The sequence below is a fragment of the Zootoca vivipara genome, chromosome 6, assembly GCF_963506605.1.
Source record: "Zootoca vivipara chromosome 6, rZooViv1.1, whole genome shotgun sequence".
In the NCBI taxonomy this organism is placed as follows: Eukaryota; Metazoa; Chordata; class Lepidosauria; order Squamata; family Lacertidae; genus Zootoca; species Zootoca vivipara.
The window spans coordinates 36,921,146-36,935,130 of NC_083281.1; the positions used below are offsets into that span (position 1 = coordinate 36,921,146).

The 13,985-nt window shown below is 42.6% G+C and overlaps 1 protein-coding gene across 1 annotated transcript in view; it reads right to left on the reverse strand.

The window, feature by feature from the left end:
- Positions 1-491: 491 nt before the first annotated feature.
- The window catches only part of CLIC4 (chloride intracellular channel 4), a 49,407-nt gene continuing 35,913 nt past the window's right edge, over positions 492-13,985 (reverse strand). Inside the window, exons 4-6 of the mRNA XM_035118109.2 lie at positions 12,420-12,526; positions 6,995-7,176; positions 492-6,418 (exon numbers count right to left, since the gene is read on the reverse strand). Coding sequence (XP_034974000.1) covers positions 6,254-6,418; positions 6,995-7,176; positions 12,420-12,526 — 454 coding nt within the window. The 3' untranslated portion in view covers positions 492-6,253. The remainder of the gene's footprint in view (positions 6,419-6,994; positions 7,177-12,419; positions 12,527-13,985) is intronic.

The following is a 13,985-nucleotide window of genomic DNA, read 5'->3' on the forward strand; positions in this document are numbered from 1 at the left end:
TGTTAGTTCCAGAGAAGGTATTATTCGTCATTTACTTCTCTTCTCTTTCACCCCAAAAAAGCGCAGCAGCTTTGGGGCATCCCCCCCAAAAAAGCAAAGGAACTTTTGCACACACACACCCAAAACAACTCTGGGCACTTTGTGATAAATAAGGGTTTTTTGGTTTGGTTAGGTTAAATAATTAGTTTTTAGTTTATTAAATACAGTATATATTACAATTATACATTTTTGTTATTTAAACTATAAATATCGCAAAACTATGGTTTTTTTCTTGAAGTGACACACCACCCAAGTTATGCTCAGTTTTTTGGCGAATTTTGACACACCAAGCTGAAAAGGTCACTGGCCTAGTAGCATCTCTCTAGGGTTTCAGACGGGAGTCCTTCCCATTTTAGGATTAAACCTGGCACCTTCTGCATGCAAGGCATGCACTCTACCCCGAGCTATAGCCCCTGCCGCAAAAATCCAGAGAAGAAATAGCCAAGATCATATTAAGTGAAAAATATAAATTTTATTTTTTAAAACAGCTGCCAGCAGTTTGCCAGTATACCTGTAAAAGATATTCCAGGAAAGTGAAGAGAGAAGCATATTACAATATATCATAAGAGATTCCAGGTATCTCTGTACAAATGCCAAATCAATGCCCTGCCCATTCTGGGAATCTGTGCCCCCGCTCACCCAGATGCAACAGTTGAGCAGATAAAACAGGATTTATAACATGTTTTGCTCAGAACAACCTTTTTGGGTATGTTCAAAAGGATAATAAGGAACTTGACTGTATCTAAGCAATTGTGGTTTCAACATGGGACAAAACATCTACCGTTAGTCACAGCTGGGAGGGGACAGTTATTCATTTTTAGCATGAAGAGTTGATATAGCATTGCCTCTTAAAGCAACATTTCATGGAAAGGCAGGTAGGCAGGTGAGTCATAACCAAGGTTCCACAACTCCCCCCCCCCAAAAAAATTATACATGCTTCAAGCACTAGGGAATGAAGCCAGACCTCAGCTCTCATGTGTAGTCCCCCACTATACATAACACTTTTGGTATGAATTAGACCACCCTTCGTGTGCTACATTTAGACACTGGTAGGCCCTAGAATGGCCAAATTTCTAAGCTGGTTGCTGCTTGTTAATATTTAGCTGTAGCATATAGGCTAGACCAGGTACCCCCAAACTGCGGCCCTCCAGGTGTTTTGACCTACAACTCCCATGATCCCTAGCTAACAGGACCAGTGGCTGGGGAAGATGGGAATTGTAGTCCAAAACATCTGGAGGGCCGAAGTTTGGGGATGCCTGGGCTAGACCAATTTCTGTGGCCCATGACCTTTAGAGACCGATAATATAAACAGAACCAATTTGAGCCTAGTCCACAGAAAATACTTTTGTTACAGAGGCCTGATCTTCAGCTGTGCTGGCTGGGGCTCATGAGAGCTGGAGTCCCACAGAAAGGTCTTGGACGGAGGTGGGGAACCTGAGGTTTGCTTTCCTACCTCTCCGTACCCAGAATGTGGCACACTGGTTCGTGTGCAAGTCAGACAAGTGTAATGGTTTCACAAACGCTCTGCACACTTTTGAGAGAAGTGTTCCACCTGTTCTCTTTGTTCCTCAAGGCTCTGCCTGCTGAGCAAAAGTGACCTTGTTAAAAAGGCATCCCTTGATATATATAAATCATGCAATTTTAATTCTCTGGGTTGTAGCCACCTAAGTGCTACTCAGAGTAGGTCCACTGATGAGTGAGCCCAAATTAATCATGCCCATTCATTTCAATGGGTCTACTCTGATGGAGCATGACTAACACTGCATATAACCCAGAGCTTTTCTTTTAAAAATAAATTCTATTTCACTATAAACAAAATAAGCAGAATGGCCAATTATCTTATACAAAGATGACCCAACAGAGAGCATGTGGACAATGCATCATCCAAAATATTGGAATCCATAGTGTTATGACATCAAAGGGCATAGGATGAGGGCAAAGACTTTTCCTCCTGAATTATGTTTGCCGCAAGGACTTCAGAGCCACCTCAACCCTTCTTGTTACTTGTGAAGCAGAATCCAAGCAGCATTCTGCACTCAGAATAACATTAGATGCAGCCAGTTGGTATGTTCCTCTTCAGTAGGAGTTGCCTCTCGGAGTGGTCCAAGCCAGCAGGCTCTTTCAATGGCACAACTATCCTGTGGCTAACAATAATACATGCACAGAATTTCCCGACACACCAGTTCTGAGATGACTTCAATCATTCTAAAAATTAACACTCCTGCCTATTTTTAGGGCCAAAGTGAGAGAAGCTGTGGCCTTGTTGCTGGACTGCAACTCCCATAATTCTGCACTTTGACTGTGCCCGCTGGGGGTCCTGGGAGCTGGGAATCAAGCAGCATCAAGAGAGCCACAGATTCCACCCTCCACCGCCCGGGTTTAGGCAGAGGTGTGATTCCTCAAATGCTCCTAGACTGACAACTAGAATGGGAATTTAAAACATCTTTGGCTATAGGAGTGGAAAGACATTTTGGAAGTCACATTAATACAGGGGGAACATTTAAGGAATTGCTACAAGGAGCTGCTCTTGCTCACACTTCTGGTTCTCATGCAACTATCATCCCATGCTCAAAAGTCTGAGGATGGTGGGTTAGGGGAATGTCTGAGACAGGCATCCCCAAACTTCGGCCCTCCAGATGTTTTGGACTACAATTCCCATCATCCCTGACCACTGGTCCTCTTAGCTAGGGATTATGGGAGTTGTAGGCCAAAACATCTGGAGGGCCGCAGTTTGGGGGTGCCTGGTCTGAGAATTAGACCTACATTTGCTATTTTGGATGGCTAGAAGCAGAATGTCTGAAATTCTGTTAAGAATGCATATGCACATTAAAAATATGATGTAAGAAACTGGCAAGTGGCAAAATCATTAACTCTTCAGTTTTGTGCAGGTTAGGCAAGTTCCCAAACTATAAATACAGTAGGTACAACACGTGTCTTTCCACATTCCCTTCTCTCCAACCTTGGAAGAATAATTGTTAAGTCAAACTTGGGGTTTTCTCCGTCTTCCAGAAAGATAATCTGCATATGAATGCTACCAATTTCATAGGCTAAACAAAGGTCAGCTAATAGGAATTCCTTTCACATTTTAGTTGCAAAAACGTAACTATAAAAAAAAATTCCCATTTGATGACAGAAGCCCCCATCCACAAACACACACCCATCTCTTTATTCATTCAAGAGGAAAACATAATGCTTTCACTCATGTGGGCTGCTAAAGTTAACCAAATGGTTGATCACTTGCAACCACAAATTATGCACCTTATCTTGTGGGAGAAACTGCCTCTACTACACACCAAGTGGATAACTGGTCACACGAAAGAACATTTATGCACATCAATATTACAGAGAGAGAGAGATGATGCTTCTCTCTAAAATATACCGTACTTCCAAATGACTTCTCTGTTCCAACTTAATAGAATCAAGAGCATAAGATTCAACTGCTGTCTACATTTCAAACCGGAAAGGTTTCGTCAAAGAGTACTAAGGCATAATCAGCACCAAATGATGAAGGTTGTCCTGTGCTGCGGTGTAATTAAAAAAAAAATTGGCAGGCTGCTTCTTCCCTTTTGACTGATACTGTTGGGAGGTGCCGAGTTATTTACTTTCATGACTCATTAAAGGTAAGCTTTCAAATAAACACAATCCACCAAGCACCAGATGGGGAAATAGCAGTTACGTAAGAGGTGGTTATGTGGACAGTGACTTGGCAAGAATTTGAGCTAATCACCCACATCTGATCATCTTTTTCTTCGAATCCCATCTAGTCACACTGGTCATCCTACCATCCAATCTGAAACTTTAAATTTGCCAGGCAAAATGACAACTGGAAGGTAAACAAGTGTGGGCATTAGCAGGACATAAGATCCACCAGGCTGTACAACACGATTCTACCCTTTGGGTACCTTACCCCCCAAATGTTTACACCAAGCCGGTCAACTGACTTAAAGGCACGTGGGCAAAATCAGCAAGAAGAAGAATCTGGAGCAGATTTCGGGCCAGTGAAATTAAACGAAGAGGTAGCAAACATGCTAGGAAAGGTTCTACCTTCTAGTGTTTTGTGTCAAAGCTGCAGGATGCTTTGGGGCCACCCTTAAGCCTAAGACTGGCTTTTGTGAATACTGGCAAAGAGAAAGAAGGCACCACAAAGGCATAGATAACAAATACAAAGCTATTACTGAAATCATGTGTCTACTTATTGGATCAGAAGATCACAACGTATGATTCTTAGATTTTTAAAAAGGAAAACCACAAACCTAAGGCTCTTAACACCAAGTCCCTCACCAAAATGAAATTTTGTACAAATAAAAGGTTCCCTAAACCTCTTCCATGCCCTCACTTATGCTGAGTAAGCCAGGCTGCAATGCTACACACATGTGCTTGGGAATAAACCACACTAAACTCAGTGCAACTTGCTTCTGAGCAAGTACAGTATGCACAGAGTTGGGCTGCAGAAAGTCTGTTAACAGGAGCCCTTATACGTGCTTTTAAAATGTACACTCCAGTGTAAAAGTTACAAAAGGTATGCTGGCAAGAAGACTAGTATTGATTGGCTGGAGTAGTCTTTGATGGCATTTAAAATAAATAGAAAGTTTGCTCCAAGCCTCAAATCCTTGCCTTTCCTTTTATTAAAGAAAACCCAAGTCAGCAACACAAACCGTTGCTTTTACAGTGCTATTCCTTGGTGCTGTTCTAGAAATACACAACTTGGACCTTGAATGTGTTAATGATTGCGGTGTGAAAAAATATAGATCAGGTATATATGCAGCTGTCAGACGTATTGAAGGAAGAAACAAATGAAAGAGGGGCTAAGAACTCCACATTCCACACTTACAAACTACCAAGGAGAGAATCACCAATAGGGAATTATGCACGTAAGGCAAAACAGTTGGTATCTAAAGGCCACTTCCACATATTTAAAAATAAAAAATAGTTATTTGCAGGAGTCTGACATTAGCACAGTGAGAAGAAAGCACCCCTGGCACCCAACCGCAGCATTTCGTGCTAGCAACATAAAAGAGTAGTTACATGTTGAGTAGAAACATCTGGCATATTTAGGCTGCTTGACAGCTCAGGTTTGGAATGATGTTACAAATAAATCCCACATATTGACAAGCCTCCTAGTGCCTTTAAAAAAAGCAACTTGCTATTTTGGCCTTGGATTATTGTGCTTCATCCAATAAAGATGTCTTGCTTTTTGATCCAATCAGTTGGAGACCTGCAGGAAAATGTACTCCCGCACCCCACCCATGCAAGCATATGCAGTGAACCCTTGTCACCTCCAAGAACACAGTTTATTGGGTTCCTGGTGTCTATGGGTCACAGCTTGTGGCATTTGAGCTTGTTGAAATGTGCCCTTTTCCTCATGAGCAGGCAGGCTGCCCAAAGGTTTTGCATGTAGCTCTTTTCAGTGAGGCAGTAAGAGACTTTGGTGCACTGTTCAGACAGACCAGCAGGTACAGTGTTTCAGGAGAGCTCTAGTATGCAACAGCATCTCAAAAATACATAAATAATCCTTAATTCACACCAAGAAGTGGTTCCTAGACAAATCTGAAAATCCCCAAGATGCAATTTGAGATTTAAAGGCCACTTTATATAATCAGAAGCAGCAAGTGGTTAAAAAAAACCCCTTTCCTTAGGCTGAATCACCTAAGTTTGGAGCTGCGGAGGCTGTGTTTGCTCTGCAATGAATAAAATTATGTGCATCAAAATATTCTATTGGAGAAGAGCATGCTGAAGCCATCTCCCCAACAAGCCAAGTGTGTGCAGAAAAGAAGAGAGAAGGTGCCTTCTAATATAGGAAAAGTGTTCAAACTTGCACTCCACTCCCACTACCTGAAATGCTCAATCCAGGAAAAGCTTTACCACTCAGTTCCTTGGACTATGTAAGATGGCTGTCCTACCTAATTGAGACCCAGGATCTGCAGGCCCAGGTAGTAGAAGCAGGGGTCCCACTCAGCAGTTCTGGGCCACGTTCCAGAATTGCTTCGCTGCAACATGAACTGCTGTGCTCAGCTTGCTTATTATAGGATACAAAGCAAGCAAACGCCATAACATTGGTTTGCATTTTTTGAAAGAAAGAAAAAATACCTGGTCTACCCAATGTAACACTGAATAACTGCAAGTACATGCAAAGTAAATCACTATCTTAAAAAGACAAAAGGGGAGCAGTCTGTTAAAAGAAGCCTTTCATTATGAAATGTGTGCGAAACACTGCTTATTTAGTGAGTCTCTTAGCTACATCGCTGTAGGCAATTTCAATCTCTTTGTCTCCAGGACAAGTGTTGGTGAATTCATCACGACCGTAGGCATTTGTCAGGTATCTCCAAATCCCAGTCATTGTCTTGGGAATATCGAAGTTGCGATACTTTTTGGCCACAACCTAGGAGCAAAGAAAGAGAAGAACAGCTGTTTTACAATGTCCAAAGAGAGATGAGACCAGCCCATAATTTTTGTGCTTTGAGACTGCAACCAGAACCACAACATAGCATCAGACTTGTCTGCATGTAAGAATGAGAGGGGAAGCTGCTTAATACCAAGTCAGATTACTTGTCCATCTTGCCTAATACAGGGGAAGGGGTGGAGCTCAGTGGTAAAAGCAGAGGTAGAGTGGTAGATCCCAGGTTCAATCCTAGGCATTTCCATGTAATGCTAGGAGAGACTGAAATCCTGGACAGCAGCTGCCAATCAGTGTAGGCAATATTGAGCTAGATGGGCCAATGATTTGACACAGTGTAAGACAGGGATTGAACCTGCAACCTTCTGCAGGCAACTTGGGTATGCCCCCTTCCCTGTAAAATGAATAGGAAGCTTAGCATCAGTGGCAACTTGTAGGTGTGCAGGCACCCGATAGAATTTCCCAAAGGCCATTTGCCACTACAGGAAATTATCACATTCAATTGAGTCAAGCGCCAAATGCGTGCATATGTAAACTAGCCCTCAAGGTAGTTCCACCCACCTTGACAATATGTAGTTTGGGCAACAAGTTGCAGTCTGCTAGCGTCATCTCATCACCATCCAGAAACTTGCGGGTGGAAGCTGCGATATCCTCCATGCTATTCTCATCGATCTCATCAGGGAGAGGTGTATTCAGGTACTCATCCAACTTCTGCAGAGTTTTCAGAAGGCCTCTCTCCAAGGCTGGAAGAGTTAGCCAGTGAAGAAGGAAGAAGGAAAGCCAATGGTGCTGGATAAATCAATCCCCAAAGGAAACAGCGCCAAGCAATCTACGGTATTAATCACCCACCAAGCAAAAAATGGAGAATCTGTTATTTTGGGGTGCCGTTTAGAATGTGGCCCTTTCAGCCCGGATGACGCACTCAATTTCAGCTTAAGCGCCATTACTGTTGCATATTAGTTCTTGAAGTAACAGCAGAGGGCAGTCTTCACCAACATTTCTCTCCTTAAAGGAAAGAGAGCTTTGCCCCGCCTGTTTGAAAGGCCATAAAAAGAATGTAGGGTTGGAGAAGTATTTACATAACCCTGCAAAAAGAGGATATCAGCAATGTTCCTTCTCCAAGACAATCCAAGCAATGACTTCTAAACTTTAGAATGTCAAAAGAAAACCCTGTGTCTACAAGTACTAATGAATCAAAGTAATGAAGGCTTTGTTGCTTCTACAGGCTAGGGCAATCAAGATTTTACACCCTTAAGCTCTGCCTCCACTGAACCCAGGAAGGTCTGCAAGATGTAGAAAAAGCAAACCCCAGATCTGATTTCATAGTGGGAGCAATGTGCCATCGAGTAAAGTTGCTCTGACAGCATTGAGATGGATTCCAACTAACCTCTGCACATCTTGCCCTTAGCCTGGAATGAGAACTATGAGCCATTCTGTGGGATCGTCTGCTTTGAAATTCTCCCATCTACTGCATGCATTCTGTATTAGCCACAACAGTGTCGTTTCCAGTTTTGAGCCAATGCTGATGTAAGTTTGACTTCAAGACAATGGCTCCCACCCAGAAACTCCACAGGAGTAGCCTTTTCCTCCCCCTCCCCACTCAATATATTCTATGAGTAGGAGAATCCGTGGAGCATTTGGTGCAAAACTCCTCTGGGTGTGTGCAATACTCCCTCCACCTGCTCCAATTCAGAAGAGAAACAGCCATTGGGCATGCAAGCTGCAGGACACTACTTGGCAGAACAGTGAAGAAACAGGCCAGCTTATAGTCAAAGCAAATTCATCTGAATCCAAGTGAAGTAGAGAGTCAGTAGAGGGTTGCAGTACCCAAAGACTACTCCACAGAATTCTGGAAATTAACCTACTTGGACCTGTGCCTCCATCTTGCCTTCCAACTAATGTGTAGCTGTATCTGTTTCCCAGAGCTCAATGCCATTTTCAGTAATCATGACTATGTGTATGCTGCAATTCCATGCAAGTCCAGAAAAGCCACAGAATGAGATACTTGCTGCAAAATTTTAAAAATAATCTCTAATGAAAAATAAATTTCTAGCCCTTGTGGTTGTGAAGAGAAGACTTGAAAGGGATTGCCAGTGGGTGGGACTTCAGTGCCTATACAGCTCCTCCCCCATGACTACAGAAGCGGAATTATGCAGAATAAAACGCAGATCACAAAATACAGATAGCTAAACTGTAGAATACTGATCTTCAGCACAGGGCATACATGAGCTGGGACTATTTGATATATTCAGGGTTAAAGGTGAGCCTGAGACAATCCTCATCAGTAGCTCAACCTTGCAAATGACTTAAGCAATAACCTACATGGCCAATCCACCCCTAAGCACAATATTTTACAGGCCACAAAGGAAAAAAGCAGCTAGAAAGTTAACAGAAACTGTAACCGAGTACAAAAGCCACCAGAAAAATGCACCATGGAAAAGATACTGCTGTCAATATTGTTTCCTTACAATGAGCTGCTGTATGAGGTCCCTGTGGCAAAAGGTCGCCTAGCAACCACAGATTTCTCATTTACTAACAGGGAACATAATCCAAGGTCTATAGGTCTGTGGATTCAGTTTAAGTGCCATTTTTAGACCACCAAGGGTAGCACAGTGTTTGATACAAGAGGGGAAATTGGCAGAGCTTTCAGAGAAAATGCCAACAGTAGGTACATCAGGCAATAAAAATTATGAGTATAGAATTTTTCAGCCAACTCACTAATTATTGGTGGGGAGCTGAAGCTAGAAAAATTCCAGATTTCCACAAGAGTCACAAAGAACAGATTTGAGCTAAAATACGGACGGGGAACCTGGATCCCTTCAGATGTTGTTGGACTCCAGCTCCCTTCATCCCCAGCCACTGGATATGCAGGCAGGGGTTGATGGGAGCTGGAGTCCAGCATCATGAAGAGTGTATGATGTTTCCCTGAGTTAAAGGAAAGTAGATTTGGCTGGAAACAGGAAAGATTTCCTAAATGATGGAAAACTGGCCCTTAGAAAAATCTGACTGGGGGTATTCATCATAGCTACATTTTTTTCAAAATCTGCTTCCTGGTGTAGATCATAGCATCCCTAAGAACCTCAGCTTTTCTAGTCTAGTGCCTTGCCCAACTCCTACACATGGCTACTGCTTAGCGTCTTTCAGATTCAATTGCTCACCTCTCTCTTTACAATCAGAGGATTGGTCTACTACAGTAAACACAATCCAAGAAGCTTGTGGCACATTAAAGAAACTTGTTTTGGCATGAGCTTTTGTGGACCAGTGTCCACTTCATCCAATGCAAAAAATGTTATCTTCAATTGACAAATACACCTACATATAAAGTAAAGCTGTGGACAGTGGGGGCACATGGCCATGAAAAAAATAGAGCAGCAGAAACAGAGATACACATGAATACATAAGACTAAGCAAGTGGGTACACATATGAACACATTTTACAGCCTACTGAGCTTGAATTTCAATACAGTGGTACCTCGGTTGGTACCAATTGGTTCCGGAAGTCTGTACTTAACCTGAAGCGTACTTAACCTGAAGCGAACTTTCCCACTGAAAGTAATGGAAAGTGGATTAATCCGTTCCAGATGGGTCCGCAGAGTACTTAAACTGAAAGTACTCAAACCGAAGCGTACTTAAACTGAGGTATGATTGTATTTCCTTCTACATCTGTGCATATTTGCTTGCAGGCAAACTGAACATTTCTTATGTGCATCTGATGAAAGGGATTCAAGTACACTTAAGGTTGTATCACTATAAATCCACTTGTCTTTAAAAAGGTGCAACAAGACATTAACTGTCTGAACCAATACTGCAAATGGATGTGCACATGTTCTAGATGACTTATCAAATTATAATCTAGCCATCTTTTTTAAATTCACGATCAAGATAAGCCAAAGGGCTGGAAAAAACAAGACCTGCTTCCTCTCTTTTAAGACACACTTTGTGTGATGTGCAACTTTTAACCTACAGAAAAAGATTGCAAACACAGGAACTTAGTTATGCAGTAGCAGATTCTATGGAATTGGCTTCTTTGATACTCACTCAGAAGCAGTTCCATGCTTCATGTCTGTACAATTTCACTTTAATGTGGGTTTCCTCTCCACACCCCTAGCCAAATAATCATCCTGGAGAGCAGTTCCAGCAGAAAGAGCCAGCATGAGCCCAATATATAGCTATCAAGAGCTGGCCAAAGGCACTTATGGTGCAAAATTCAAACAAAAGTCAGAGAGGCAACAACTCCAATTCCATGCAAACATAAGTTGCTAGCTTTTGATGAGCATGTGCTGTTGAAAACAAATAGATGTGAATGACAGTCCTGAGGATAAATAGTTGCTCTTAGAATGCAACAGCATAAGGGCTGTTAAGCATAAGCAAGGTGATTGCACAAACAATTTTATGATTAACTTTAACGGGCCACTGTTGTCAGCAGAACTTCAAAAATCTCATGAGGCACATGCACACAGCTGGCACATCTTTTAAATGTGAAAAGCCCGGAACTTCAAATCAAGGGATAGAGAGAGGAAACAGCTGGGCCTTTGCTCAAAAGGTGTGAGTCAGTTCCAAGGACCACAATGTATTTTCCAGATGAGCGAAAGACAGAAGCCATGGAAGGACAATCCTTAGGCATAATGAGAAAGGAAGCATTTCAAGGATAAATATTAGGGCTGAGGAAACTTACTGAAATTAATGTCCTTCAGTGGTTCTACTCTGAATAGGACTAGCACTGGCTACAAGCCTTAGCCTTTAAAATAAGAAGCAACTGTTTGCTCACGACTACACAAACTGGGTGTGTCAGTTTTGCTGACTGAGAAAAGGGCCATGTACAAAAACCACAAAGCTCAACATTTCACAGGGTCCTATAGAACTTCATTCATTTCAATAGGGCTTGCACCTATTGTTTTTTGGGGTGGTGCCCCATGTATGAATCAAATGAAGTTTACCATTTAGCAGCCTCCAATGGCACCCAGAATCTGCCTCCATGAGATGATATATGCTTCCCCTTGTCTCTGGCTACAAAAGTACATTCACACAGGTCTCATCCTACCAGGCAAGAGGGCCAGCTTTTACTTGATGCCTCAGACCAAAGATCAATATAGAAAGTGCTGACTCCAGATTGGCCAGATTTAGGAAGAGAGCTGGAATAGGCTGCATGAGCTATACCTTGTTTGCTTCCAAACATGAGGGCAGAAGGGCCTTGTTCTACAGCTCACCTGCTGCTCAGAAGTCCAACAATGCTCTTGAACACAGTCTCGACAGGGCAGCCATACAGATGTTGGTCCCATTGCCATTAATGAAGTGGAATCGCCCACTTTAGCCCCTTGAGGTGTAGAATAGGGCAGGAAAGCCTGTGGCTCTCCAGATGTTGCAGGTTACAAATCCTATCCCTCCCGATTTGGATTATGCTGGCTGGGTTTGATGGGAATTTGAGTCCAATAATATCTGGGGGGACCAGACTTTCCACGCCTGGTCCAGAAGCCTTTAAAAGCCTCAGTAAGCCTTCTATTCAAATGCATGCATCAAAAGACCAACAACACTGTCCCCTACTCCATTTTCTTTTAAATTTGCTGAAATGCTAGTTCAGAAAAAGACAATTTGAAGTGGACATGTGCCAGGGGGTTAAACTCTGTCTGATTACTGCATGTTCTCTGCTACCAGTCACTTTTTTTCCTTTGCAGAGTTGTAAACACGCATTTGAAAGCTTATGGTGGCAACAGGGGTGGAGGTGGGAGCAGTATGGGTAATTTGGAACACAAAAGGCACAGGAAAAAGATGAGCACCTTCTGTTCCTCACTTCTCTGCTACTGCAGAAGCAGTTCTAAGGAAAGATAATCAAAGCTTCGCTGAATGTATTGCAAAACATGACGATAACACTTAAAGGCAGCCTGTGTTTGGGAGAAACCTCTACTTGGGCAAGCTAAGAAACTGAAGGGGGAGATGGATAGCAAAGAGAGCTAATGCCACATAACACATTCAAAAATAGATTCCGTACCTTCATTTGCTTCTGGCCTGGAATTCTTGATAAATGCAGAAAATTTAGCAAAGATGTCCATTCCAGCAGTGTTTGATTCTGGATGTTTTGGTGAAAGCTTTGTGTACCTGAAGAGAAACATATATTTGTATCTGTTGGCATCTGTTTGCATCATCGCTTTGTAGCTATTTAATTTATCCTTCCTGCAAGTTGGGAAGAGCACAGTGGCAGCATAACTACGACCTGATAGAAACATAATGCTCCAGTGCTCTTCCCAGAGCACATGGGAGAGAGTTCCATCTGCCTGAACTCACAGGAGTCATTCATTCAGTGTCAGAGGCCATCTGAAATTTTGCCAAAGCAAGCAGTGGCCAATTACATTACGCAAGAAGTGTGGTGGCTTAGAAATGCTGCTTTACCCTCGTAATGAATTCCACAGATTTGCAGAGTTGGCACATGGAGCTCTGCCCTCCCCTGAGAAATACTTAAATGGATGCAACTTTTAAAAATACGTTGCTACCTGAGCAGCAAACCGTTTAGAATTTTGTCCAAGTACCAGATCTGCCCATATTTTTGACAAGCCTTCAGAAACATGTTTAGCGCTGAAGTTACTGTATATTCCAGAAAGTCCCAATATGCATATAATGATACAATTTCAGTATTTCTTCCATTAAAAAGGGGGATAACCCCTTGCTCAACTCACCTTGGAATAAATATGGATACAGCTAAAATTCTGATTTAAGCTAGTTGTGAAACAGTGACTGATTTCTAAAAAGCTATCAACCAGGACACTGAATACCCACCTTGACATCCTAGGGTCCACTCATTTTAGCTGGCACTCACAACCAGTCACAGTTTGTGATCGCCACCTGGGCTTGTGGTGAGCTTTGAAGGTGTGCCAACAACTCTAATGCCCAGCGTGACTGGGAGAGCAAATTCTTTCCCTTCTCTCCTAGCAATCAGGCTATGAAAGCACTGAGCCACAGAGGTGCTGGGGAGCCTCAAAGCTCTGCAAGATGTCACTGGCACTGTGCCACTTAAGAGACACAAGGTCTGAGAGACACCCTCCTCCCTCCCTCCCATGAGCCAGGAGAAAGCATCTCATTGCTTTCAAAGTCTGTCCAAAGTTCAGCATGAGGACAGAAATCCCAGGGGATTTCTCCAGAATTAAAGAAGAAGATACCAGTTGCAGGCAAATTTGCGGGCCATGTTGGAAAAGAAAAATACAGTGAACTGGTTACTAGTCTGTATGGAAACTACTGCATTTCACCTTATGAAATTCAAATAGAACAAGAACACCCCTACGTACTCTTAAGGAGTTTGCAAATGTTAAGGAAAATTATTGTGGAAAACAAGGCTTTAAACTAAGAAGACAGACTTGGTTTTATCCCAAGTATCGGCAATATCAGTAATGCCAACTTCATGTTGAGTTTTAAGATGGCAATCGCTGGTAATCATCAATCCCCTTTGGTCTCTCCTTTTTGTTGTTGTTGTTTAGTCGTTTAGTCGTGTCCGACTCTTCGTGACCCCATGGACCATAGCACGCCAGGCACTCCTGTCTTGCACTGCCTCCCGCAGTTTGGTCAA